At 40.9% G+C, this 25,701-nt stretch overlaps 1 protein-coding gene across 3 annotated transcripts in view; it reads left to right on the top strand.

Annotated features, from left to right (window-relative positions):
* ORC1 (origin recognition complex subunit 1) overlaps positions 1–22,382 on the top strand; it is a 34,650-nt gene extending 12,268 nt beyond the window's left edge. The window contains exons 6-18 of one of the 3 annotated variants that reach the window (XM_072997626.2): positions 234–354; positions 980–1,087; positions 2,254–2,358; positions 2,696–2,888; positions 10,478–10,584; positions 11,380–11,481; positions 12,413–12,584; positions 13,510–13,617; positions 15,258–15,407; positions 16,007–16,126; positions 18,715–18,881; positions 21,166–21,253; positions 21,986–22,382. In XM_072997626.2, the coding sequence (XP_072853727.2) occupies positions 234–354; positions 980–1,087; positions 2,254–2,358; positions 2,696–2,888; positions 10,478–10,584; positions 11,380–11,481; positions 12,413–12,584; positions 13,510–13,617; positions 15,258–15,407; positions 16,007–16,126; positions 18,715–18,881; positions 21,166–21,253; positions 21,986–22,183 (1,739 nt within the window). In that variant the 3' untranslated portion in view covers positions 22,184–22,382. Of the gene's footprint in view, positions 1–56; positions 355–979; positions 1,088–2,253; positions 2,359–2,695; positions 2,889–10,477; positions 10,585–11,379; positions 11,482–12,412; positions 12,585–13,509; positions 13,618–15,257; positions 15,408–16,006; positions 16,127–18,714; positions 18,882–21,165; positions 21,254–21,985 lie in introns of all 3 variants that reach the window. The other 2 variants (XM_020788120.3, XM_072997625.2) reach the window with 2 other exon arrangements.
* The last annotated feature ends 3,319 nt before the right edge of the window (positions 22,383–25,701 follow it).

Below are 25,701 nucleotides of genomic sequence, written 5' to 3'. Positions count from 1 at the left end.
TTACCACGAGAATTGATTATTACCTAAATTACTATATTGATACTTTTGGTTTCTAGGTCCTACAAAATCTCCCGCAAGTAAATTTGCAGAACAAGACTTAATTGAACTTTTAGACTGTGATTTCACAGAACCTTTTACGCGATCAGCCCTCAAACGAAAAGTGAAATTCAGTGGCAATAAAGGTTCTCCCTCAAAAATATCTTGTGCTGCTGATAAGGGAGATCTCTTTCTAGACATCAAACTACTTGAAGACCATTCTGATGAAATGGACACAAGCCTGTCATCTCCTTGCCAGAGGAACCAAGAGTCTAGTCGGAAAACCAGGAGATCGGCTTTAAAAAACACTACTATTGAGTAAGTGGGAGTCAAGTGGCAGACTCTTAGGGGTGGCCATTTGTGGGACATGTACTTATTCTCTGTATTTTAATAAATAGTTTCAGATGAAGCAAGGGGAAAGAGATCCCAGATGGATGCCTTACATCTATGCACAGTAATTATGTAATCCATTACCACAGTAATTATGCTTTTACTGAAGCAAATTGATGGCATTTAAAAATATTAGTTAATAGGGTCAAGTAATAACTATACTAGAAAATTTGTTTCTTTTTAAATATATAAAATCAATCTGATTTTTAAAACATCTGTATTATGTTGGTATGATATACCAAAAATAAGCTGCATCTTACTTGAAACAACTTCTCAAAATAGGATCTGAGACTATGGATGAAATCCTGTTCCATAAATTACTCTGCATATGGTTGATGACATCATTAGCCATGATTTTTCAGGGGAAAAACCCTCCACCCTTCTTGGTCCCAAAGCTCTTGTATAAATCCCTTTTATTGTGGAGAAGCTATTGAAGGCAGCAGAACAAAAGGGAAGTCCTTAATTTCCTAAAATCACTGCTGCTGGTATATTGCGTCTCAGGATTGCATTCACAGTCTTTTAGAGATATTTTTTTGTTTTTCCTTCCTATTAGTTCAAGTGATACAGTGAAACAGAATGAGATTTGTAAAATAGCTAATGGATTGAAAGATTCAAAGAAACAATTAACAATTCTTCACAGCAACTCCAAGAATCAGCAAAGGTAGGTAATCTTACCTTAAGGATCCAAGGATGACGTGGATGAGTGTTTCATTTTTAATTGAACTTTTAGAATATGTTAGAAATATATCATCGTAGCTTAGTTTTACCTCATTTGTGTAATGAAATCCTTATTAGATCACACTTGGGTAAATACAGAGTATAGAAAACAGGTGGGGTACCTTTCAGAATTTTGGCCTATAAATCCCATCAGTCCTATGGCACATTAAAGAATTATGAGGGTTGTAAACTAAACCATGTGAAGTTCCTTCTCCCTGGTGAAAGGTTTTATATTTAATCCTTGGTAGTTTTTATATTGCTTACCTGCTAATATAAATAAATGTGTTGACCTTCATTTATTCAGTACAGATAGGGATATTTAGTAGCTTAGCTACTAGCTGGATGGAATAGAAATGTAAATAAATAAGTAAATAAACAAACAAACAAAATTTAGTTTTCAATTTATGTGATTTGCCTGACTGATTGTGAAAGTCTGTGTGAACAAGAAACATAGGCTTCACTGTGTGCATTTCATATCTTAGTAATAGATCTCAGGGTAATTTGTAGTAGATGAACAAGGGATTTCAGTTCACAGTTGCTTAGAAATAGTGACCAAAAAACCATTTCACCTTAGACTTCTGTCATCAGTAGTGATTATGGAGTAAAGCAGATCTGGGTGTGCATTTATGTGTGAGGGTTCAGTTCTGAGTCTGAAAACAAAATCCTCAGAAGCACATGTTCTCTGTTTGCCTTTATACACTGCTTTTCTGCATTTGATTCAGATTTGTTGGACTTAAGGTTTTTCTTGTGAAAAACAAAGTAGACGCCAACGCTTCCTCTAATTTTCAGCCCCCTAGGGGTTCTGTTGTGACTAGAACCAAAAGGGACTGGAAACAATCACCGTGGATACACCGAGGTGGAGGAGGAGCCGTGAGCACTCGTGGAGCAATGCACCTTAGAGGGAACCTTGGCCACATACCTAAACTCTGCTTACATCTTTTGTATCTCACTTGCCCATGGCAGTAAGCTTAGTTTTACATAAAGCAGTAAGCTTAGTTTTACATAACTTATTGATTCAGATGTTGAATCAATAAGTTATGGAAAATTAGTTTGCAGCTGACTGTTGTTCAAATAAGACATTGCCATTTGTGGGTTGTTTTTTTTTAACAGTTTGGGTGAAGAAGAGGTATTGACAATTGGGAGCCTAGCGGAAACTCCACGCTCACGTAGGAAATGTGCACAAATTACTGCTACACGCATAGCAAAGCAGCTAGGGTGAGTGTATTTTCTTTATAAGAACAGTTTTTCTGGAGGGACTTCACCGACCACATGTGCTTTCTCTGCTGTGGAAATGCTTAAATAATTACTTTGTGGATATGTCTGCTTATCATTGCAAATATATTCAACTGTGTTAGATAAGAAAGGATTTTTGAAAGCTGGTCCAAAGTTGTTTGTGCTCTCTACAAAGTAAAACCAAATTAATTAGGTCAATTCTGGATCTGGCTGCTAGATACTAAATCCCCTGTATAACCTTCCTGGCACTTCTTACTGTTATTAGAAAGCATCAGTGTTCAAAACACAAGACATATTGGATCCCTGTCTTCCTCCTTAGTGTTTTAGGTACAGCTCTGGTGAAAGGCAAGGAAGAGGACTTCCTTTCCCCTTCGGGAAGTTCTGAGTCCAGTAACAGTGAGGATGAAAAAGAGGTAACCATGCCTGTTAGGCCCAAAAGGCTGACAAAGTCAACCCGAAGATCCTTGAGGAAACCACCTGGAGAAAAAACGCCCAGAGACTCGTGCAAGACTGTAAGATTCATGTCACAGACTTTATTCTGTTTTGTTTTTAAGTAAATTATTTGAGCAATTCTGTGTTCATAAAATGAAATGTATTGTGGAGAAAGTAGTTCAGTACACAGGGATATAACATAGTACAGTGGTGCCTCACACAACGATGTTAATTGGTTCCAAAAAAATCAACGTTGTGTGAAAACATCGTTCTGTGAAGCACCATTTCCCATAGGAATGCATTGAAAACCGGTTAATCCGTTCCAATTGGAACGGATTGCCATCGTTCAGTGAAAATCCCCATAGGAAACATCGTTGAGTGAAACAATCTTTCCTATATTGGAATGTATTGAAGCCGACTCAATACATTTCAATGGCATTCCGATGTCTCTTTTCCCTCATTTAAAAGTGCCTTAAACTGTTTGAAACCTGTTTTAAATGCTTGGCATCGATAGTCCAGCTTGTGAAAGGTATGCAAACTTAATTTGGTGTTGTTCTGAGTCTTCGTTCATTTTTGCTGATTTTTTGTTTTCTCCATTGAAATGTATTGGACGGACCAAATTAAGTTTGCCTACCTTTCACAAGCTGGACTATCGATGCCAAGCATTTAAAACAGTTTCCTAACAGTTTAAGACACTTTTAAATGAGGGAAAAGGGACATCGTTATGTGAAAATCCCCCATAGGAAACATCGCTGTGTGAGGCAGCAAATTGATCAGAAAAAGACATCGTTATGTGAATTCATCGTTGTGTGAGGCACTCGTTGTGCGAGGCACCACTGTATTTAACAGCAATTTAGGAAGAAAGGATGGCAACTCTTGGGAGCTGTTTAGTGATGAAAATGAAGACAACATTTTATCGTGTCTCAACCTAGAAAAATGGGCCACAAAAGGAGAAAGTTTCTTGTAGAAGAAGCATTACAGCTCCTTCCAGAGTGCAAGAAAGTTGGTCCTTTCCTTCAGGCAGCCCCTTGTTTTCGGCGGAAAATAAGTCAGACTGAGTCCGTATAACATTAACATTGGAACTTTTATTCATCTCCTCTCCCACCTGCACATCTTTAAACGGGTTCAACGGTTTCAAACTTGGCAACAAGCCATTTTCATTAACATTTAAACTTTGGTCAAACTCCCAGGGAGTTACAGGCGGCGGATCCCACAAGATCCCCGCGGCTCCTTCTGAGGAGGAGGGAGACTCCTCATGGCACAAATGGTCCCACAGCACTTGTGTCGGTACCATCCTCTCTCGTCGGGACCTTCGTGCTCCTCAGCTGTCATCCAGGCACGTTCACGCTGAATCTCTAGCTCTCTGGGCGCCACAATCACATTCCACTCCTTGACTAATTTGCGCAGGAAAGTCTCAGTTACAGTAGGTGGATCGGGCAATAAGCCACCTTCCTTTAAATGGGGAAAATCTCTTAACAACCCCTGGTAGCGGACCCTTTCAAAAGCTCTCTGTCTGTCCTCCCTCTTCTTCCTCTCATAAGCCTCCACCACTGAACTGAACCACACCACCCCCTCCTCGTTCTTATACCCCCCTTCAACTGTCACTTCAGACTCCTCCCACTCTTCGTCTGCCAAACACACCTCTATCTTCACCTCCCCCTCTTTCTCTTCTGTCTCCTTTCCCTTTTCTTCTTTACTTTCGCCACTATCTCGTTGACTCTTTATTTCATCCTCTTTTTCCACTTTTACTTCTGCGGACGGCACACTCTTATTCTCCACACCTTCACACGCCCCCCCGGAGGAGTGGGCCGTCCGCTTGTTGTCATCGCGCGCATCCCCTTCACCCTGTCGTGAAAAATAATCGGCATTAGCATGGCTACTTCCTTTTTTATACTTCACTTGGAATGCAAAAGGTTGTAAGCTCAAATACCATCGGGTCAAACGTGGGTTGGCGTCTTTCATTCTGTTCAGCCATTGTAATGGGGCATGGTCAGTTACTAATATAAAAGGCATTCCTAATAAATAATATTTTAAAGTTGTAATTGCCCATTTGGCCGCTAAGGCTTCTTTTTCAATTGTTGCATATTTCTGTTCTCTAGGTGTTAGTTTTTTACTTAAATACATAACCGGATATTCGATACCATGTTTTTCTTGTGCCAAAACTGCTCCTATCCCCCTATCTGATGCATCTGTTTGTACAATAAATGGCAAGGAAAAGTCAGGTGCATACCTCTTTGGTAATTCGTTTAAAATAGACCGCAATTTGTCAAACGCTTCTTGTTCTTTCCTTCCCCAATTAATATACTTTTTTATTTTCTTCTTAGTAAGATCAGTTAAAGGAGCCGCAATTCCCGAAAAATTAGGCACGAATTGCCTATAATACCCTGCCAAACCTAAAAATTGTTGTACTTCTTTTTTGGTTTTGGGTACACGCCAATCAGATAATTTGTCAATTTTCTCTTCAGAGGGTTGTATTTCTCCCTTACATACTACGTGGCCCAGAAACTTTACTTTCTCTTGAGCTATTTTACATTTAGAAGGGTTTACAGTTAGCCCAGCTTTCCTTAATTCTTTCAATACTAACTTTATATGTCTTATATGTTCCTCCCACGTGGGGCTGAAGATAAGAATGTCATCAATATACGCTCCCGCAAATTCCTCTACTGGTTCTAATACTTTGTCCATTAATCGCTGAAAAGTAGCTCCAGCTCCATGTAATCCAAATGGCATTTTTTGGAATTGAAATAACCCCTTAGGAGTCACAAAAGCTGTTTTCTCCTTGTCCTCGGCCCTCAACGGAATCTGCCAGTAACCTTTAGTGAGATCCAGTGAACTGAGGTAAATAGCGCCCCCTAGTCTCTCTAATAAATCTTCTATGCGGGGCATGGGGTAAGCGTCAAATTTAGATACTTCATTTAATTTTCTGAAGTCAATACATAACCGGATTTTTCCATCTGGTTTAGGTACTACCACCGGGTAGCTTCTCCACGGGCTGTGTGAATGTTCAATTATTCCTAACTTTAACATTTCTTCTACCTCTTTGTTGATTACTTCTTTCATGTGATATGGCCAGCTCCTACTTCCGCTACGTATAACTACTCCTTCCTTGGTATTAATACGATGTTCGACTATTTGGGTTATGCCTGGATTGGGAGAAAATACATCTTTAAATTCTTGCTCAATTTGCCTTATTTGTCTCATTTGTTGAGGATTCAAACAATCCCCTAAAGGGATTTCTGCCTGGTCTGTTCTGTACACTGAGGATTCAGGCCCTAGATCTTCTTCTATATCTTCAGCCCATAACACCTCCCTTTCATGCCATTCCTTTAAAAGGTTCACATGATATATTCCTGTCTTCTTTTTCTTATCTGGAGTTTTAATTTCATAATCCACCTTTCCTACTTGTCTAATTACTTCGTATGGACCTTGCCATCGTGCAAACAACTTGGCATTTTCGGCGGGTAATAACAACAACACTTTTTGACCAGTTTGGAAGGATCTAGGGGAAACCCTCAAATCATATCTCCTTTTCTGCCCGGCTTGTGCTTGTCCTAAATGGTCTTTCGCTATTTCAGATACCTTTTTTAAATGTTCTCTCATTTCCAGAACATGTTTTACTGTGATTTGAGAGTTGTCTGACCCACTCTCCCATTTTTCTTTTATTAAATCTAAAATTCCTCGGGGGTTCCACCCATATATCATCTCAAATGGCGAAAAGCCAGTGGATGTTTGTGGTACTTCTCTAACTGCAAACATGAGAGGAGCTACTAATAAGTGCCATCTGCGAGGTTTTTCTATTACCAACTTCTGCAACATCCCTTTCAGAGTCTTATTGAATCGCTCCACCAAGCCATTTGTTTGAGGATGATAAACAGAAGTATGTACTGGATCCACATCCAATAATTTCCACATTTCTTTCAATGTTAAACTCATAAAATTACTCCCTTGGTCTGTTAATATTTCTTTAGGGAAACCTAACCGAGTAAACACCTGCATTAGCTCTCTTGCGATTACTTTGGCTGTAGTTGACCTCAAAGGTATAGCCTCTGGATATCTTGTTGCATAATCAATTAACACTAGAATATGAGTATGCCCTCCTGCAGACTTTGTAAGAGGTCCTACTATGTCAATTCCTATTCTGTCGAAGGGATGATCTACAAGGGGCATAGGTACCAAAGGGGCTCCCGGTCTAGGTTTCATTTGGGTCATCTGACACTCTTTACAAGTTCTACAGAATTGTTGTATTTCTTTTTGCATTCCCGGCCACCAAAACCTCTGAGATATTCGAGCTATCATTTTTTCATTAGCCAAATGACCTGCAGTAGGAACATCATGAGCTACCTTTAACACATCTTTCCTCCATTTCATTGGTACCACCAGTTGTTTTTCACCTTCTCGATTCACGTGATACAATAATCCCTCTTCCAGTTCAAATCCCTCCTGTCCCTGAATAATAGTCCCTGTAGGTTGTGCTTTCTTTAATACCTCTTGTAACGTAGGGTCATCTTGTTGCCACATCCTTGTTTGTTCCCTAGAACCTTCTTTCCCAAAATCCGTTTTGATTTGGCTTATTTCGCAATCTCCAATCAAACCCTCCTTCTTGTTCAACAATTCACTAGCCCCTTCCCAATCACGTCCTAACAACATTTCCCTTGAAAGTCCCGGGGCTATCCCAACTTTCATTCTCCGGCACTCACTCCCAATCTGCACGTCCGCCCAGACCGTCGCATATTTTTTTGAATCCCCATGGATGCATCTCACCGACACTTCATCCGCCCCTTCGGTTCCTTCTAACTGACGCACCAACGTTTTACTGCATCCAGTATCTATTAATGCCCTCTTTTCGTGGCCGTTAACCAAAACCACCACCTCCCAACCTTCTCTTTCAGACCCCATCAATTTAACTGGTTCATTATTTTGGCCTACCCACGAACAATCCAGCCCGGGGCATTGCCGCCGAACATGGCCCGGGCGGCCGCAGTCGAAGCACACGGGCTTGCCATCTTTGCCCTCCTTCAATCCTGTGCCGGGCTCGAACAACCTCTGATCGTAGGTGATGGGGCGAGTCGGCTTAGGACGCATCGGCTCGAAGTTAGCGGGTCTGCCTCTGCCGATCGCGGAGAAAGACATCGGACCACGCGGTGTGTTGCTGCCTCCGGTCGCCATCTTGTCCGGTGGGCGTGCCTTGTCAGGGTTTCCGCCTGTGTACTCTTTACTTCCTTCCTCCGCCGCGCAATAATTCTCTATGAGGTGAATCGCCTCTTCTAACTTCTTCGGCCTATTTCTTTGAACCCAGCTTCTCATATTATTGGACAATGTTGAAATTAAATGTTCCATCACTATTGTCTCAATAATTTCGTCCTTTGTCTTATCTTCGGGTTTGATCCACCTAATTACGTTGGCCTTCATGCGTTGGCTTATTGGGCGCGGATGCATCCCTGATTTGAATCTCAACTCCCGGAACTTTTTTCTATAAGCTTCTTCAGTTAAGTTCAAAGTCTGTAAAATGGCGCCTTTTACTATTTCATACTGTGTGGCCTCTTGTACAGATAATGTGTCAATCACCTCTTGTAATACTCCTGTCAAACATGGAATTAAAATCAATGTCCACTGGTCTTTAGGCCACCCGGCCGCTGTGGCTACTCTTTCAAAAGTATGTAAATATGCCTCAGGGTCATCAGTATTACTCATCTTCTGCATCCGTATGGGGGTTGGGCTGGCTACCCAGGGGTTCCTTGCCTCTTTCCACTCATTCTTAACCCTTTCTTCTCCGGAATTCAACTGCCATAACTGCCTTGTTAATAAAGTTTGTTGCTCGGCTAAATTTTCTAGTAATTTCGCTTGGTGCTGGATAGTCCGACGTAGCTCGCTCACCTCTTCATTCTCCGCCTTAGGGGCTGCCCCACGTTGGGCGCCACTGCAAGAAAGTTGGTCCTTTCCTTCAGGCAGCCCCTTGTTTTCGGCGGAAAATAAGTCAGACTGAGTCCGTATAACATTAACATTGGAACTTTTATTCATCTCCTCTCCCACCTGCACATCTTTAAACGGGTTCAACGGTTTCAAACTTGGCAACAAGCCATTTTCATTAACATTTAAACTTTGGTCAAACTCCCAGGGAGTTACAGGCGGCGGATCCCACAAGATCCCCGCGGCTCCTTCTGAGGAGGAGGGAGACTCCTCATGGCACAAATGGTCCCACAGCACTTGTGTCGGTACCATCCTCTCTCGTCGGGACCTTCGTGCTCCTCAGCTGTCATCCAGGCACGTTCACGCTGAATCTCTAGCTCTCTGGGCGCCACAATCACATTCCACTCCTTGACTAATTTGCGCAGGAAAGTCTCAGTTACAGTAGGTGGATCGGGCAATAAGCCACCTTCCTTTAAATGGGGAAAATCTCTTAACAACCCCTGGTAGCGGACCCTTTCAAAAGCTCTCTGTCTGTCCTCCCTCTTCTTCCTCTCATAAGCCTCCACCACTGAACTGAACCACACCACCCCCTCCTCGTTCTTATACCCCCCTTCAACTGTCACTTCAGACTCCTCCCACTCTTCGTCTGCCAAACACACCTCTATCTTCACCTCCCCCTCTTTCTCTTCTGTCTCCTTTCCCTTTTCTTCTTTACTTTCGCCACTATCTCGTTGACTCTTTATTTCATCCTCTTTTTCCACTTTTACTTCTGCGGACGGCACACTCTTATTCTCCACACCTTCACACAGAGATCCATTCTTCCTCATCACCAAACCCTATGCTGAAATCTAAATTTTGCCTAATTGTCAGATACTTCAGAATAGTCATTTTTGTTGCTGCAGAAACCAATAAAAGGTTTTGTAGCACTTAAAAGAGTGCTGAGAAAACGTGTGCATATCTGCTCAGATAATAAACTCCACAGAATTTGCTGGGACTTTCTTACAGGCAGTTGTTTGAGAGAAGATAGTGTAATCAGTTGTGTACCTAACAAATACAAAATAAATATTATTTCCAAACAAAAAGAGACATAACCAATTTTGAAATGTCAGCTTAAAGCAATAGTAAAAAGCTTCCACATCAATAAATACAACTAAAAAGTGGTATATTTTTTGCTGCGGATCAGGTATTAAAATTTAAAAGTTAGACAGAAAAGAAAGGCCTTTCTAAAATGAGTAATGTTGTGTTTAATGGGTTTTTCAGCTTGAGTACCTTCACTTTCTGCCAATGTGATGAAAGAGCCCAGATAATGCCAGACCACATTTTAAAAAACCATAAGTCATGCTTCCTGTTTAGCTGCCACTTGGTGAAAAGATGCAAAAGTAAAGAAAATGGCCAGCATTTGGTTGGTTTGTTAGGCTGCCATAAGTGAAATGGCATTAATTACAGTGCCAAAACACCACTGGTTAACAAGGGATATGAATGGTGCATGTTGATCAGCTATGTGAGTTGGTGTTCAGTGAGGTGCACAAAGAGCCAATTTACCAATAGCATTTCATCCCTGCAGTTTATGCCATCATGCCTATGTCCTAGTAACTGAGCAATAGGATTCTGGACATAAAGTAGCTTTTTAATATTTGGAAGTCTTTTTTGTATTTTAACTGTTGCATAAGGCTTTTGATGGTGGTCAAGTTAGTTGGCATTCCTTGCTATGCAAAAATACAGTCCTTGTTTATTGGTATGTAAATCTACTTTTCCTTTATAGCCTGAGCCAAGAACTCCAAAGACTCCACGTAATGCTATCCCCAGAATCCGCAACCGGAATCAGACCGTACAGAAACCAGCCAGTGTGCTAGAAGAGGCCAGAATGAGGTAAAATGAGATGTTCATGACTGTGAATGCAAGAGGACACACAAGGTAGTGTAGTGAGAAGGATAGGGAATTACTGCTTATAGGTTGTATAAAGGGGCTTTCTTTCATTAAAACAAAACCTGCAATGACTTTTAAAATAAATGTATGTGCATATGGTGCATTCCCTTCATACTTTCTTCCCTGCCTATTTTAGCTCTGGTATGTCAATATGTTAGAAAGAACATCTACAGTGGTGTCTCGCTTAATGATGTTAATTCATTCCAGCAAAATCGCTGTAGAGCAAAAACATCGTAAAGCGAAAATAAAAAACCCATTGAAACGCATTAAAACCCGGTTAATGCGTTCCAATGGGCTAAAAACTCACCGTCCAGCGAAGATCCTCCATTTGGTGGCCATTTTCAGTGCCTGTCTAGCGAGGAATCTGTCCTAGAAAACAGGGCCATTTTCTTCAGCCGGCGGCCATTTTGGAACCTGACGATCAGTTCTTTGCTGATCGTCGTAATGCAAAAAATCAGTTCCCAAAGCAGGAAACCGATCATCGCACAGCGGATTTTGCCCTTAGGAAGCATTGTTTTGCGATCACTTTTGCGATTGCAAAAAAGGCATCAGTAAGCGGATTCGTCGCTATACGGGGCAATCGTAAAGCGAGGCACGACTGTACAGTACATTACTTGCATAAGCTTCCTAGCCTTATCTCTTCTGTGCCAAGAGACTTAATGAGAACTCTTGCAACAAAGTTCCCAAATGTTTCCATAACCTCTGTTTCCTTTTTTTCCTCTCTGTCTTTATTCTCAGACTCCATGTGTCTGCTGTCCCAGAGTCCTTGCCTTGCCGTGAAAAGGAATTCCAGGATATCTATAACTTTATAGAAAGCAAACTCATTAATGAAACAGGCGGGTGAGTGCTGTCTTAGTCCCAGTAAACATTTGGGTTTCATTGAAGAGGAAGAAGAGAAATCCCAGTAATGTTTATGTGCCAGATCAGTGAGAAGAGGTACATATTTTCCTTAAAACTAATTTGCTCTTCTGAGATTTGTAATATCAGTTGCTCTGTCAGATGCTTTTAAAATATTTGTTTACATTTTTAAAAGTATGTAATTTGTCTTTGTAAATAGGCTTTCTGCAGCTAATAAAAGAAGCAGGGCTTGAAAAATTTTAGAATGTCTCACCAGGTTTTGCTGAAAGACAGTGTATAACAATTAAGTGGCAATATTTATTTATTAATATATTTTACCTATAAAATAATGCCCTGTACCTAGTGGTCTCAAGATGTTATATCTAGAGGTCTTTTAAAGGAAAGGAACTCTTAAAGCAGTGGTCCCCAAGCTTTTTAACACCACAGACCGGTTGGGGAAGGTGGGGCACCCGCTCGCGTTCACGAAGGGGCATGTATGTGCTCATGTGGGCACATGTGCGCATGTGCGAAGGAGCGAGGGTGTGAGCGCACACACACTTGTGCACATGCGTGAAGGGTGGGGGCACTCGGGGGCACTTGCACGCATGTGCAAAAGGATGGGGGCACTCGCACTTGCGCACATGCATGAAGGGGCTGTGGGGGGATCTGTCTCCATGGTCTGGCCCAGGCAATGGACCAGCACTGGGCTGTGAACCGGGGGTTGGGAACCCCTGCTCTAAGGGGAAACCTGGCTTTTTGCTGCTACCAAAGGAGATGGTACTGGGCTTGATGGAAACAAATTAGTCTAACCTGCTTGGTATAAAGTAATCTCTTGTTTCAGAAAAGTGGATAACTGAAACTTATAAGAATTCGGGCATTGAATTCAGTGCCTTTTTTCCTCACATTAGCAACATAGCCATTTGTGCTTTTTCAGATGTATGTACATTTCTGGAGTTCCTGGTACAGGCAAAACAGCCACAGTTCATGAGGCAATTCATTATCTGCAGCAGGCAGTGGAAAATAATGAGCTGCCATCTTTTCAGTTCATAGAGATTAATGGTATGAAGTTGACTGATCCTCACCAAGCCTATGTGCAGATCTTGAAGGTGAGCAAATGAATTGTATGTCTTCCTGACTGAAAAGGTCTTAACCCAGTGATTGAACATCTTTCAATACATATTCTCTAAAACTACTCTAAAGAACAGTACACTTCTCACCTGCACTTCCAGATGTGTAATCATGGTAAAAGCCATCCCATGAAGGACATACTTGCACCACCGTTAACCATCTAATTCTATAGAGACTGCAGAACATAACACTTGTGTTTTGGATGTGATAAATTGTTCAAACAAATTCTTATTTACAGCTTACTAGGTGTGATTTTATTAAATGTCTTTTGTGTTGCATTTTTAAAGTTTCAAAATTAGTATATGTTTATTACCTATTTTTATATTACTGTGATGTTTATGTTGCTATTAAAGTTGTTATTATTGCCTTGTTGTAAACTGCCCAGGGTGGCTTTTGCAGCCAGATGGGTGGTATAATAAACAAACAAATACATTTGACCAAGGAAAATGGTTCACTGTATATTTAGAGGGCTTACATGCTCTTCTAATATTGCTTGAATTAGTTGTGCTTCCTGGTCTTATTGCAGTGAAATGGCTGGAAGTACATCTTGAGCATTTGATTGTTGGCATTGACAGAAAGGATTTTGCAGCTGGGTTTTACCTTGTCTCTTCCACATTGTTGCCTGCTTTGGGGAAAAGAACACTTAATCTTAAGCATCCTTATGGTGAAATAAGATGTGTTAAATACAGTAGGACTGCCACCTAAATAAACATATTGCACTGATCTTCAGAGCTGTGGAGAAGTTACTTTTTTGGACTGCAGCTCCCAGGATCTGCTAGCCAGCATCGCCATTGGCCTGTAGTCCAGTGTACTGAATGCCAAAGAAGAAACATGCCCATGCTCTGAAAGTACATTATTGCCTATTGCAGATCTTACATTGACTGTGTATGTAACCCCTTTCAGTTACTGACAGGTCAGAAGGCAACTGCGAACCATGCTGCTGAGCTCCTGGAGAAGATGTTCTGCAAGCCTAGCTCTAAAAGGAAAACAATAGTACTTGTAGTAGATGAGGTAATGTGGGGTTCTTGCATTGCTGGAATTGTTTTTTTGGCAACCTTATAAATATTACAGAACTAGTTGACTGTTACAGATTTAAATATATGAACAAAGTTTTGATATGTACTATGAAACTGAACAGACACAAAGTATTTATAGACTGTGCTTTTTCCCAAGCATTTTAATGGCATTTTACTCCCAAAGTGCCTTGAAACATTAATAATGAGACAGTCTGTGCCCTTTGGCTTGAAGTATAGAATGCACAACACCTAAAGCAGTAGGGAGCTTCTCTTTCTTTACCAAGCACAGTGTACAGTGGTGCCTCGACTTACAAACGTGCTGACATACAACCATTTCGAGTTACGACCAGCTCTGGCCGCAAAATTTTGCTTCGACTTGTGACTGGAGCTTCAAGTTACGAACAATAAAGGCAGGGAATTCAAATTGCTAACCGTTGGTGGCGAAGAGGCTGCTTCTTTGTAGCTCTTTCGCCCCAATAGTTAGAGTGAGTGCGATCGGAGGAGGCTTGGGATTGCCTCGTAAGGTAAGGTGCTGCTTTCTACATTTTAAAAACTGTTCTGGGTAGGTTTTGCAGCGTGGTTTTGGGCTGGGTGGTGGGATTATGTTTCTATGCTGTGATGAGTCTTGCAGGGTTTCTTTGTTTTTTGGTCCCCCCCCATTATCAACGAGTCTTGTAGGCTTTTTTTTTCATTTCTGATGGGTCTTGCACTCTCTGTTTGCTTTTTGGGGTTTTTTGTTTGTATTTCCAGTGGGTCTTGCAGTGTTTGTTTGCTTTTTGGATTTATTTATTTATTTATTTATTTATTTATTTATTTTGCATTTCCAATGGGTCTTGCACTCTGCTTTTTGGGGTTTTTTTGTTTGCATTTCCGATGGGTCTTACACTCTCTGTTTGCTTTTTGCTTTTCTTTTTTTGCATTTCCGATGGGTCTTGCAGGGTTTGTTTGCTTTTTGGTGTTTTGTTTGTTTGTTTTGTTTTTTTGCATTTCTGCTGGTTCTTGCAGGGTTTGTTTGTTTTTCAGGTTTTTTTTCCTTTGGCTGGAACAGATCAATCATGTTTCCAATGAGTCTTGCAGGGTTTGCTTTGTTGTTTTTTTCCTTTGGCCGGAACGGATTACTTGCTTTTCTGATGGGTCTTGCAATGGGTGTTTGTTTGTTTTGTTGTTGTTGTTGTTTTTGGTGATATTTTTTCTTCGGCTGGAACAGATTAGTTGCATTTCAATGCATTCCTATGGTAAATAGTGCTTCGACTTGCGACCATTTCAAGTTACGACCGGAGTTCCAGAACCAATTAAGTTCGTAAGTCGAGGCACCACTGTATTTATATGGATTAACTGCAGGCTTTCATCCTATAAATGAAACATTTGTGATGCAGAAAAGGAACTATCTCTAACTGGTACATTTGTTAGATATATAGAGACAGATAGCTAAATTTTAAATGTGCACTTTAACATCCTGGGAATTTATGTGTTTATTTGTTTACCTTTATATGACTTTTGAGGATGAGATTGAGCAAGACTTATCCAAAGTTCCATATATTTGCGGAAACATGCATTTGAAATCAGATCTCTCAAATCTTTGCAGAGTCTTTTCTCTTACATTTTCAAGTTATATCATTTTTATCCTTCACCCAGCTTGACCTCTTGTGGACCCGAAAACAGAATGTGATGTACAACCTCTTTGACTGGCCGACCAAAAAGAATGCCAAGTTGATTGTCTTAGCCATTGCAAACACCATGGACTTGCCAGAGAGAATTATGATGAACAGAGTAGCTAGCAGGCTGGTATGTCCTAGCTTTACTATTGTGGTTATGCAACATTCATGACTGTTTAAGGAGGTCAGAGAGTTCTGTGTGAATAATTGAACTAATACAACTTATGAACTGAGAGCTAACAGTTTCCACGAAGATTTTCTTGTTCCTGGACAGGTAATATTTCCTGAGTACACTGTTCTACAGTTTCAGAATGGGATATATAACAGAAAATAAAGATAAATTGAATAACTATTTCTACCCTTATTTTATGGTAAAGTAAATGGCAGCAACAAAAGCATTGGAAGTAAGTCTGAAGTATATACCTGCCCTGAGCATGCCAGTCTCATCTAATTTCTGAAGCTAAGCTTGGTGAGACCTGCTTATTACTTGGCTGGGGAACTACCAGGTGATGCAAGGGATCTCAGGTAAGGCTAGGAAACACTACTGCCTGAAGCTTGGAGAGCTGCTGCCTGTTAGAATTGACAATACCAGTAGTCCAGTAGTAGATCAATAGTCTTATTGAATAATTCTTTATGTTGCTGGCAGTCTGCTTGCAATGAAGGCACAGACTTTCATAAGCTGATGACATGTAGCAGGTGCCAAAAGTTCAATGACTGCTTTCATTCTAGGGTCTTACCAGGATGTCTTTCCAGCCATATACGTTCAAGCAATTACAAACGATTATCTCATCAAGGATGAATGATTTGAAAGCATTTGAAGAAGAAGCAATTGAGTTTGTTTCTAGAAAGGTAAACACAATTTCTAGCAGTTGGAAGTTCATGTTGGTTCCTCCCAAGAGACTCATACACACACCCCTGCTTCAACCACATTTGCTGTGGTAGTGGTGGTGGAAAAAACGTGTTCTTCGTAGTCGCTGTGAATGCACACTAATGGGTTTTATCTGCAGAAGTTTCCAGAATCTTCTAGAGCTTAACACTGTTTGCTAGGATGGCCCCCCTAGTACATGTGGTCCGGCCATACTGGCAAGTGCCTCCGTTCCTTTTTGCAGAGCTGCCGAGGTTTCTTCAACGAGGTCCATTCGCTATTGCGTTCAAAAGGAATTTGTGAGAGACTTTGTGCTTTTTCTCTTCTCCACCGCCCTCCTTTTCCCGTTTTCACGCTTCCCTTTTTGATAGTTTATGGCTTCTTTTAGGCCTTCCAAAAGGTCTACTTCATGCCCCAGTAAAATTCCACTGACCGATGGCCATGACTCTTGTCTCTTCTGCCTTGGTGAGGCCCACCAGCCAGCTTCTTGCCCTATTTGCAAGAAGTTTACTAAGCAAGCTCTTAAATTAAGACAGCAACGTCTCCATTCTTACTTGTGGGAACGTTCTCTTCGCCCTTCACCGAATATGGAATCCATACAGCCACCACCACCTCTGTTACCATCTCCAGACGCTTCTGTGGCCTCCTCAGTAAAGTCCAAATAATGTAAAAGGCGAAACTGCTTGCCAAGATTTTGTGGTTTGACACCCAAATCTACAGTGGTACCGAAATCTCCCTCAGTATCAGAACAGCAGCCAAAACTGAAGAAATCCAAAAAGTTGTCTTCTGCTGCACGGCCTATTAAACATCAGAAAGGCAGACCAGTCTCTTCAGTACTACTTCATGAGCAGCAGACTACCTGCTTTGATTCTCTTTCGGTGGACAACAAGGATTATCTACCTCTGCCATCGGGACAACCACCATCACCTCTGTTGGTACAGTCCCCGTCTTGGGCCGATACTTTGGCTGACGTTACTGTGCTTCCAAAACATGACCAATCGAGCCCTTTGTTTTGCTACGTCTCCATGTGTCAGTCGGATTCAGCATCTACTTTACCTGATCCGCAACCACCATGCAAGCAGTCCAGGAAGGCACATCATACACCAGAGACTGGTCACTTGGATGTTGATTCCCCTCACCCTCAGGGATCGACAGGACTTCTCACTTTGCATGATTCTCTTACGCAATATTGTCATCCTAAAAGGGTTATTTTATACGAGATGTCCACTTATTATCAAATGCCACCATCACGATATCGACACCACCGATACCACTATGGACATCCTGATATGGATGTTTATGTCAAACCTAAACAACCTTGATACTCTTATTATTATTCAGATTCTGATTCTGACTCACCGCCGAATTTGCCAACTCCAGACTCTGATGTTGCAGATACGAATCCTCCCCCATCCATCAGAGAATTTTTCATCTTACAACTAGCTCTATGCATTGCTAAGGCAATGGACTTAGATGTACAACAACCCTTTACCCTGATGTGTCTTTCCTCCCTGAGGTTGTCTCGGATTTCCACCTTAGTCAACCCATTATCTTACCTACTTTTTTTCTGTTGCCTACCTCTGATCTGGAACGCTGTCTCCACCTTCTGGATGTTAGGAGAGCACTAGCTTTTTACGTTTCAAGATCTGTGTCTTTCTGCAAATCCAAGAGACTGTTTGTTTCTACACACTTACCACATAGAGGATTGCTTGTTTCCGCCCAAACTATCTCTAAATGAATAGTGGCAACTATACACCTTGCGTATCAATTGGCGAACAAGCCTTTTCCTGCTGGAATTAAGGCTCATTCTGCAAGGGCAGTAACCACTTCTACAGCTTTCCTCATGGGTGTTTCTGTCCCTGATACTGTATCTGCAGAGCTGCCACGTGGTCCACACCGTCCACCTTTACCTCGCATTACTGTTTGGATCTACAGGCAAAGTCAGACGCGACGTTTGAACAAGCGGTTTTGTCAACTGTTCTTCCATTATATCCCTCCTCCGGACAGGTAAGCTTGCTAATCACCCATTAGTGTGCATTCACTGAGATCACGAAGAAGAAAGAGAGGTTACTTACCGTAACCCTGGTTCTTTGAATGGTCATCTGTGAATTCACACTTCCTTCCCATCCTCCCCTCTGTCCGTCCCATCAAGATTTTTATACAGCGGCGGACTTTGTGGGAACTGAGGCACTTGCCAGGATGGGCGGACCACGTATACTTGGGGGGCGGTCCTAGCAAACAGTGTTAAGCTCTAGAAGATTCTGGAAACCTCTGCACAGGGGCAGATAAAACCTATTAGTGTGAATTTACAGACGACCACTCGAAGAACCAGAGTTACGGTAAGTAACTTTTTGTCTTTTTGTTTTATTTACCACTATTAAAGTACATCATGTGCAAGAAGGCCATTCTTTTTCCCAGGGAAGGTTACCATTTCAGCAGTGTGGAGATAATAAGAATGGGGGAGACCAATTTAGCAAGGTGAAAGGGCAAAGACCAGTATTAGTACATGTCAATATATCTTGGTAATTTTTCTGAGCATTATGAGGAATTATTCTTAAATCATTTTTTTTAGGTGGCAGCTTTATCTGGTGATGCAAGACGTTGCCTTGATATCTGCAGAAGGTCCACTGAGATCTGTGAACTTGCTGATCAGAAAAGTGATTCTGGATTGGTCAGCATAACGCATGTTATGAAAGCCACAGATGAAATGTTCTCATCACCATATATAAATACAATCAGGTAGTACAATAATTTGGCTTAATGGTTTCTGATTATCATTCTGATGATAACTTGCACTATGACACATGTGAATTAGCTGTATAATATTTAATGCCCAACTATACGTGACTCAAACTCAGCTATCTTTTTTTAAAAATGATTATCACAATCTTTTTAATATAGTTTTATTAATAAACATAAACAATAATACAGCAACAAAAAGTCTACATGTACACTTATTCTGCTCCCCTTCACTAGGACCCATGGAGATAATCTATTCCTTTTATGGAGTCCCATTCCCCTTCCAAAAATACATTGACTCTTGTGAAGGTACACAACCCTTCTCCTTTGTTAATATAAAATCGATAAATTCTCATGTTAATTTATCATTAATAGCTATATTCCACGCTTCGTGTCATTCATTTAGTTGGGGATCGCACTTAACCTCCCAATTCTTTGCTATTCTTAATTTAGCCACTATTACTAAATTTATAATCAGTTATTTCTTTGTCGACTTCCATTGTTCCCTCTCAAATATCAGTAAAAGTGGTATTTTGGGACATATTCTTAGATTTAAATTTAATATTTCACATTTCTTTGAAAACCAACTTTCAAAATTTAATTATATATTCATCTTCTCACCACATATGGAAGTAGGTTCCCACTTCTTGCTTACATCTCCAACATATTTGGGAGGGTTTTGTATCCATATAATTCAATTTCACTGGTGTTGTACCATATTTGTAAACATTTTATTTTATTCTTACAGACATACATTTTAAAATTCTTTTATTCCATAAATTCTTCCACTTCTCAGTACATATTTCCTCTCCCAAATCTGTTTCTCATAGCAACTTTAAAACCTCTTCCTGTTCGCGTACTTCTGTTAATATTTTATAAAGGTTACTTATCATCCCCTTCATTATTTTACACCCATTTTCCTTTTCAATCAGTAATATGATTTCTTCAGATTTTGTAAGCTTTAAACATTTACCATTTCTTCTTACCCATTCTCTTCCAACACTCCAACTGAATAACACTAAGCCATGACAACTTTTCCCTTCCTACCACTTCTATTATTTGCTCTTTAGTATCCATCCTCTCCATCCAGTCTTTTATTCTAATAACCCGTTTCCTCCTTAGTATCTTTTCCAACCTTCCTTGGAAATTCCTTGGAAATTTTCCTAACTCTGTTTACAGGGTGTAGTGGGAAAATTGATGGGATAAATGTTTTTCTGTATCCATTCCAGATTTGCATCAATTTTTTAAAAGGAATTTTCAATCTTCTTTACAATGCTAATATTATTTTGTTGATTATCACAACCTTGATCCCCAGTGTGGTTTAATGGAGTGACAGACTAGGGCTTAGGAGGCCTAGGTTCAAATTCCCACTTAGCCAAGGAAACTCACTGGGGGAGAAGAATTGGTAAAATCACTACTTAAATATGTCAACTTACTTTGATTTTTTAAATTTTTTATTTAAACCTATACATACAAAACATCTATCATTCAAACAAAGTACAACAAAATACAAAATAAGGGGGAAGAAATAACCCAAAATAAACCCACCCCTCCCCCCTTTAGAGGGCAAAGATTCCAACCTCCTTTGGATCCCAGATTCCCCAGGTTTCTGGTGAGCCAACGAGAGAGCAATGTTCAGCCAGAACATTGTTGCTGCTAACCAGTGTTAACATACCATTGTTTGACATACAGAAGGCAAACCGTTGCTTAGAAATGTATGTCTGCCTCCCCTTCAGTTTATTTTACAATGCAGCAGCTTCTTCAGGAAGCCCAGTGACCATAAATTGTTAAATAAAGGTAAAGGTTCCCCTTGACATTTAGTCCAGTCATGTCCGACTCTAGGGCGCGGTACTCATCCCCGTTTCCAAGCTGTAGAGCCAGCGTTTGTCCGAAGACAGTTTCCGTGGTCACATGGCGAGCGTGACTAGACACGGAATGCCGTTACCTCCCCACCAAGGTGGTACCGATTTGTCTACTTGCATTTTTATATGCTTTCGAACTGCTAGGTTGGCAGGAGCTCGGACAAGCGACAGGAGCTAATTCCGTCGCATGGATTCGATCTTACAACTGCTGGTCTTCTGACCTTGCAGCACAGAGGTTTCTGCGGTTTAACTTGTTTAATTAGTTAAATAGTGGGTTGCAAATTCAACTGTAAAAAACTATAATAGTGAGAATAAGCTGAGTTTTATCAAAAGTGTTAAATACTGTTTCTCAAAGCAAAGCATATTGTTTACGGATAACATTTTGCTAATTAATCGCATGGAACTTGCTTATTCTCTTTCAGGAATGCTTCACTGCAGGAGCAAATTTTTCTGAAAGCAACGATAGCAGAATTTCACAGGTTAGGACTGGAAGAAGCAACAGTTCATCAGGTAGTCTTACAAATAAGGTCTTTTGTTGTTGTTAAGTTGTGTCCGACTCTTCATGACCCCATAGACCAGAACAAATATAGTCTACATTTGTTTAATTTTCTATCTTAACTGAAAAAGTTTACCTCAGAAGTGGGCAAAATGTGTTACGCATGTTTTTGGGCTGCACCCCCATGTCCCAGCACCCCTCACCATTACCTATGTTGGCTAGAGCTGCTGAGAGTTACAGTCTAGCAACACCCGAAGGGCTACAGTTTTCCCAACACTACTGTAGCCCTATTTAATGGGTGTACCTTCTTACTGGCAATTCTTAATCACAGTTGTTAGAATTACTGCAGTGTAACCTATTCTTCATGTAAATTATATCATAAATATTAATATGATAGGTTTTTCCATATGTGCCAGTTTTTTAAGTCTCTTCAGCAGCTTTCCAAGTTGCTCCCAAAAACTGTTTTCATATAACTGGAAGCAAGTCCATTTGTTAAACTGATTACAATAAAACTGAGAGCCACAAGATTGACCTTCTAATTGTGTATGCTTAGAGATGGAACCTATTTAAAGGTCTATTTTAAAACCTTGAAGTTTAATCCATGTATATTACAGAATCTTTAGAAAAAGAATACTGATCATCAGTTTGAGGACTTTCCCAAGGAAGAGCAAAGGCAATAGTTACTCCTTTTGATGATTCTTTCGTACCTACTGACCTGCTGAGCTCTATGTTTTGGGTTTCTTTAGGTCTTTCATCAGCATGTTGCACTGTGCAGAATTGAAGGCCTGCAAACTCCTACCATCTCAGAAATAATGGCGATTGCCTCCCGACTTAGTGCTTGTAGACTCTTGTTAGCAGAATCAAGTCATAAATACCTTCACATGCGAATTCGACTTAATGTTAGCCAGGATGATGTTATGTATGCACTCAAGAAAGAAGAGTAAAGCAACGGCACCACGCCTGTTAGTGCATGCACGTGTACAGGGGGTTATCTTAAATTTTAAAGAGATTTATTTGAAATAATGGTGCTGACTAAACCTTGAATATGATTTTTTTTTTATTTTTAAACTTAATTATTTTTTCACTGTGTTTTATCCATTTTATTTTGTGTTTCTGTTTATTAAACATGTTCCAGTTTCCTGAGCTCTTTTTAGATGTGATTTTATTAATTACTACCTGTTGTTCAGGCTTATGCTATCCTTTGTCAAAGTCTATGTATGACATCCAAGCCAAAGTTTGGAAAAGTTGTTTTTGACTGCAGTTGTCAAAACACTCCCAACATACCTCACAAGCACTATCACTGGCTCTGGTAGTCAGGGAAATTCTGGAATTTTAGTAAAATAAAAACCAGAACTTTTCTAAATTCTGACCCTAACTGTCACACTATTTTGCACTATTCTCTCAGTTATGCTTTGCAAACTTATATGTCATTGCAGCTGAAGGCAAAAAGTGCTAACATTAGTTTTCAGTTCAGGTGGCACAACAAATTGATTAGTGAATACCAGAGAGAAAGCAACCACACAGGTCTTGTGAGATGCTTCTGTTCCTCAGTTATCTTTTGGTATTGCATCCAAAGTGAATCAAAATAATTCATATGGTATTTAAGGCTGGTTAATGGCAACGTAACTGCTTGGAGAGCTAACAGATGTATGTTAAAATCTAGCAGCTGCCTTGGGATTCTTTTGGCCTTATATGAATTAATATGGTAACTAAATTTACATCCATTCACACTTTTATACACCTTTACAACGTTCATTCAGCAGATTGAATAGCAACTAATAAAGGAGATTGCTGTTTAAGTGAAGAAGAAAAAGGAGGAAGACTAGCTAAGCTAGGATGAAGGACTATTAGGAAGTGGTAAGGCCAGAAAAGGAAGAGCTGCCAGTGCCAAGGACAACCAAACAGTTATGACAAGATACAGCCAGGTTTGTTAGGGCTAGGGCAAACAGTGTATTCATTGATTGTCAGAATTCTGATTTTAAGCTCTTGCATACTATTTTATTTTCATCTGACAATATCTGTCAGCTATTTAAGTCCCGTGGACCCACTTAAAGTTCTACCTGGAAACAGAATAATTTATTTCTAAATGGTTCTACTTTAGCATTTTTAAAACAGATAGTTTGTATCACATTCGAAACTGTGATTTGTATTACTGTTACAGTGTAACAGTGAACATGAGGCTCATACTAAATACAGTGGTGCCCTGCAAGACGATTGCATCGCTAGATGAAAAACTTGCTAGACGAATAGGTCCGGCGAGGGTTTTGGTGCCTCACAAGACGATTTTTCCTATAGCCCTGTTTCACAAGACAAAGCCCCGAGAGGCTTCTGAAAGCGGTGCTTTCCTGGGGGTGTGTGCTTTTCTTCTCTCCTGCTCCCCCACCTCACAGCTGATTGGCACAGGGTGTCAGAGGCTTCTCCCGGCTTTCCCAGCAGGTAAACAGGTAGTGGAAATGCACCCGGGGAAGCCTCTGAAGCGGGTTTTGCCATGGGGTAGGTGGGTAGGTTTGGCAGGAGCAGACCTGCCCCCCCCCGGTGGCAAAGTGCTGCTTTCAGAAGCCTCCCGGGGCTTGTTCAGCAGTGGAAAAGCACCCGGGAAGCTTCTGAAAGCCGCGCTTTGCCGCAGGAGGGCGGGCCTGCCAGCCCACCCACCCCCGGCAAAGTGCCGCTTTCAGAGGCTTCCCCAGTGCATTTCTACTGCCTGTTTACCTTCTGGGCAAGCCTGGGGAAGCTTCTAAGACCCAGCGCCAATCAGCTCTGAGGCGGGGGGAGAAGCTGGAATGGAGAAGAGCACAAAATGGCTGTCGGCTCCCTGCTGGGTGCCAGCTCTGAGCTGTTTGGCACTCTTTTTCCTACTGTTTTGGGGCTACCAATGCAATCAGTCTGGTAAGTGATTTATTTTAATATTTTTGTTTTGGACTTTTTCCCCATAAGAACGCATTAATTAAATTTCAATGCATTTCTATGGGAAACCGTGCCTCGCAAGACGAAATTTTCGCTAGACAGCATTAGCCATGGAACGGATTAATTTTGTCTTGCGAGGCACCACTGTAGTGAAAAAGATCCTACAGATTTTTTAAACTTCAATATGACATTATAAATAACTAAGTGTTGCAAGTTTGCACTGGAAGTAATGATACATTTAAGCCACATTGGATCAAAATTTTATTGTAAATGTAACAATGCTTTAAAGTTACTTATTTTACGAAAACAAAAACCTCTGTTGATCTTGATATAACCATGCACACACATGGAATTCCCTCCACAATCCTATTCTGAGAAGATGCTCAGGTTGAAATGAGCCCCTGTCATCTTAGGTTAATTTTCCCATCCAATATACTGAAAACACGCACGCTTTCCCCTTTTAACACCTCCCAGACAATCAAATCCACCTCCTCCCCCTTGTCATCAGCTAAACAGACTTATAATGCCTCCTTCCTCTCTCCCTTCTCTTGTTCTATTTCTACTAACACCCCCTCTATACATGGTCTCCCTCAACGATGGGTGGTGTCCTGGAGGACGGGACACTGGTAGCTCCTTGCTCACAAACTCCCAAGTCCTAGCCTTCCTCACTATTAGCTATGCTGACTCATACTGATGTGAGCTGCTGCCTAACAACATCTGGAGGATTACAGCTGGACCTCCGCAGTACAAAATCTCCAATTTCCATCCCAGATCATTGATATTAAAAGCTATAGTGTGTACAGGGTATTGCTGGACTTTCACTCTGCCTTTCCTTTTGGACAAAGATTATATTAGAGGCTTTTCAACCTTGCATGCTGCCTTTAGTACAATGGTTCTTAAGTCCCCATATGTTCTAGGTCTACAACTCCCATAAATCCCAGCCAGCACAGCTAGGGGTGAAGGCTTCTGGGGTTTTTAGTCCAAGAACATTTGGGAACTCTAGTAGGGGTGGCTGGGAGAGACCTTTCTGGGCTGGGGTGACTTATCTATTCAGCACTAATTGTTCCTTTCCTGCCTCTGAATTCAAAGAGTCACACCTCTCTCTTTTAAGACTTTTTCCCTTCAATTTTACTGAAGTCAGTGAGTTGCTGAAAAGCAGTCATATTTTGTCAGTTTGCGGTTTGATCTGTTCAATTGTATGTAAATGAACCCTTTTATTCTTTCTCCAACTAATATCTCTTAGTGCTTATTGACCTGTAAGTGCCAGTTAATGAAAAACAGGGTGGACTGATCTGGAGAATTTGAAGCTAATTCTGTTCTATGAGTCCCTGCACTTCTGCTGTGCAGATAGAGAAATTTACAAAAAAACTCAAAACTGCAACAGATTAAACCAGACCTGAAAGCCCAACATCCATCACATGCAAGAGAGTTTGGAACGGGTTAGCTTGCAATTGTCTACATATCGCAGCCTGGGTTTACCCCACAGAGATCAATGTAGCCTATTTCTGAGTTTGCGTGGGATTGAACTCAGGAACCTACTCGCATGCAGTCCAGCGCC

Source organism: Pogona vitticeps, chromosome 4, assembly GCF_051106095.1.
Source record: "Pogona vitticeps strain Pit_001003342236 chromosome 4, PviZW2.1, whole genome shotgun sequence".
In the NCBI taxonomy this organism is placed as follows: Eukaryota; Metazoa; Chordata; class Lepidosauria; order Squamata; family Agamidae; genus Pogona; species Pogona vitticeps.
This window is presented reverse-complemented; position numbering and strand designations above follow the sequence as displayed.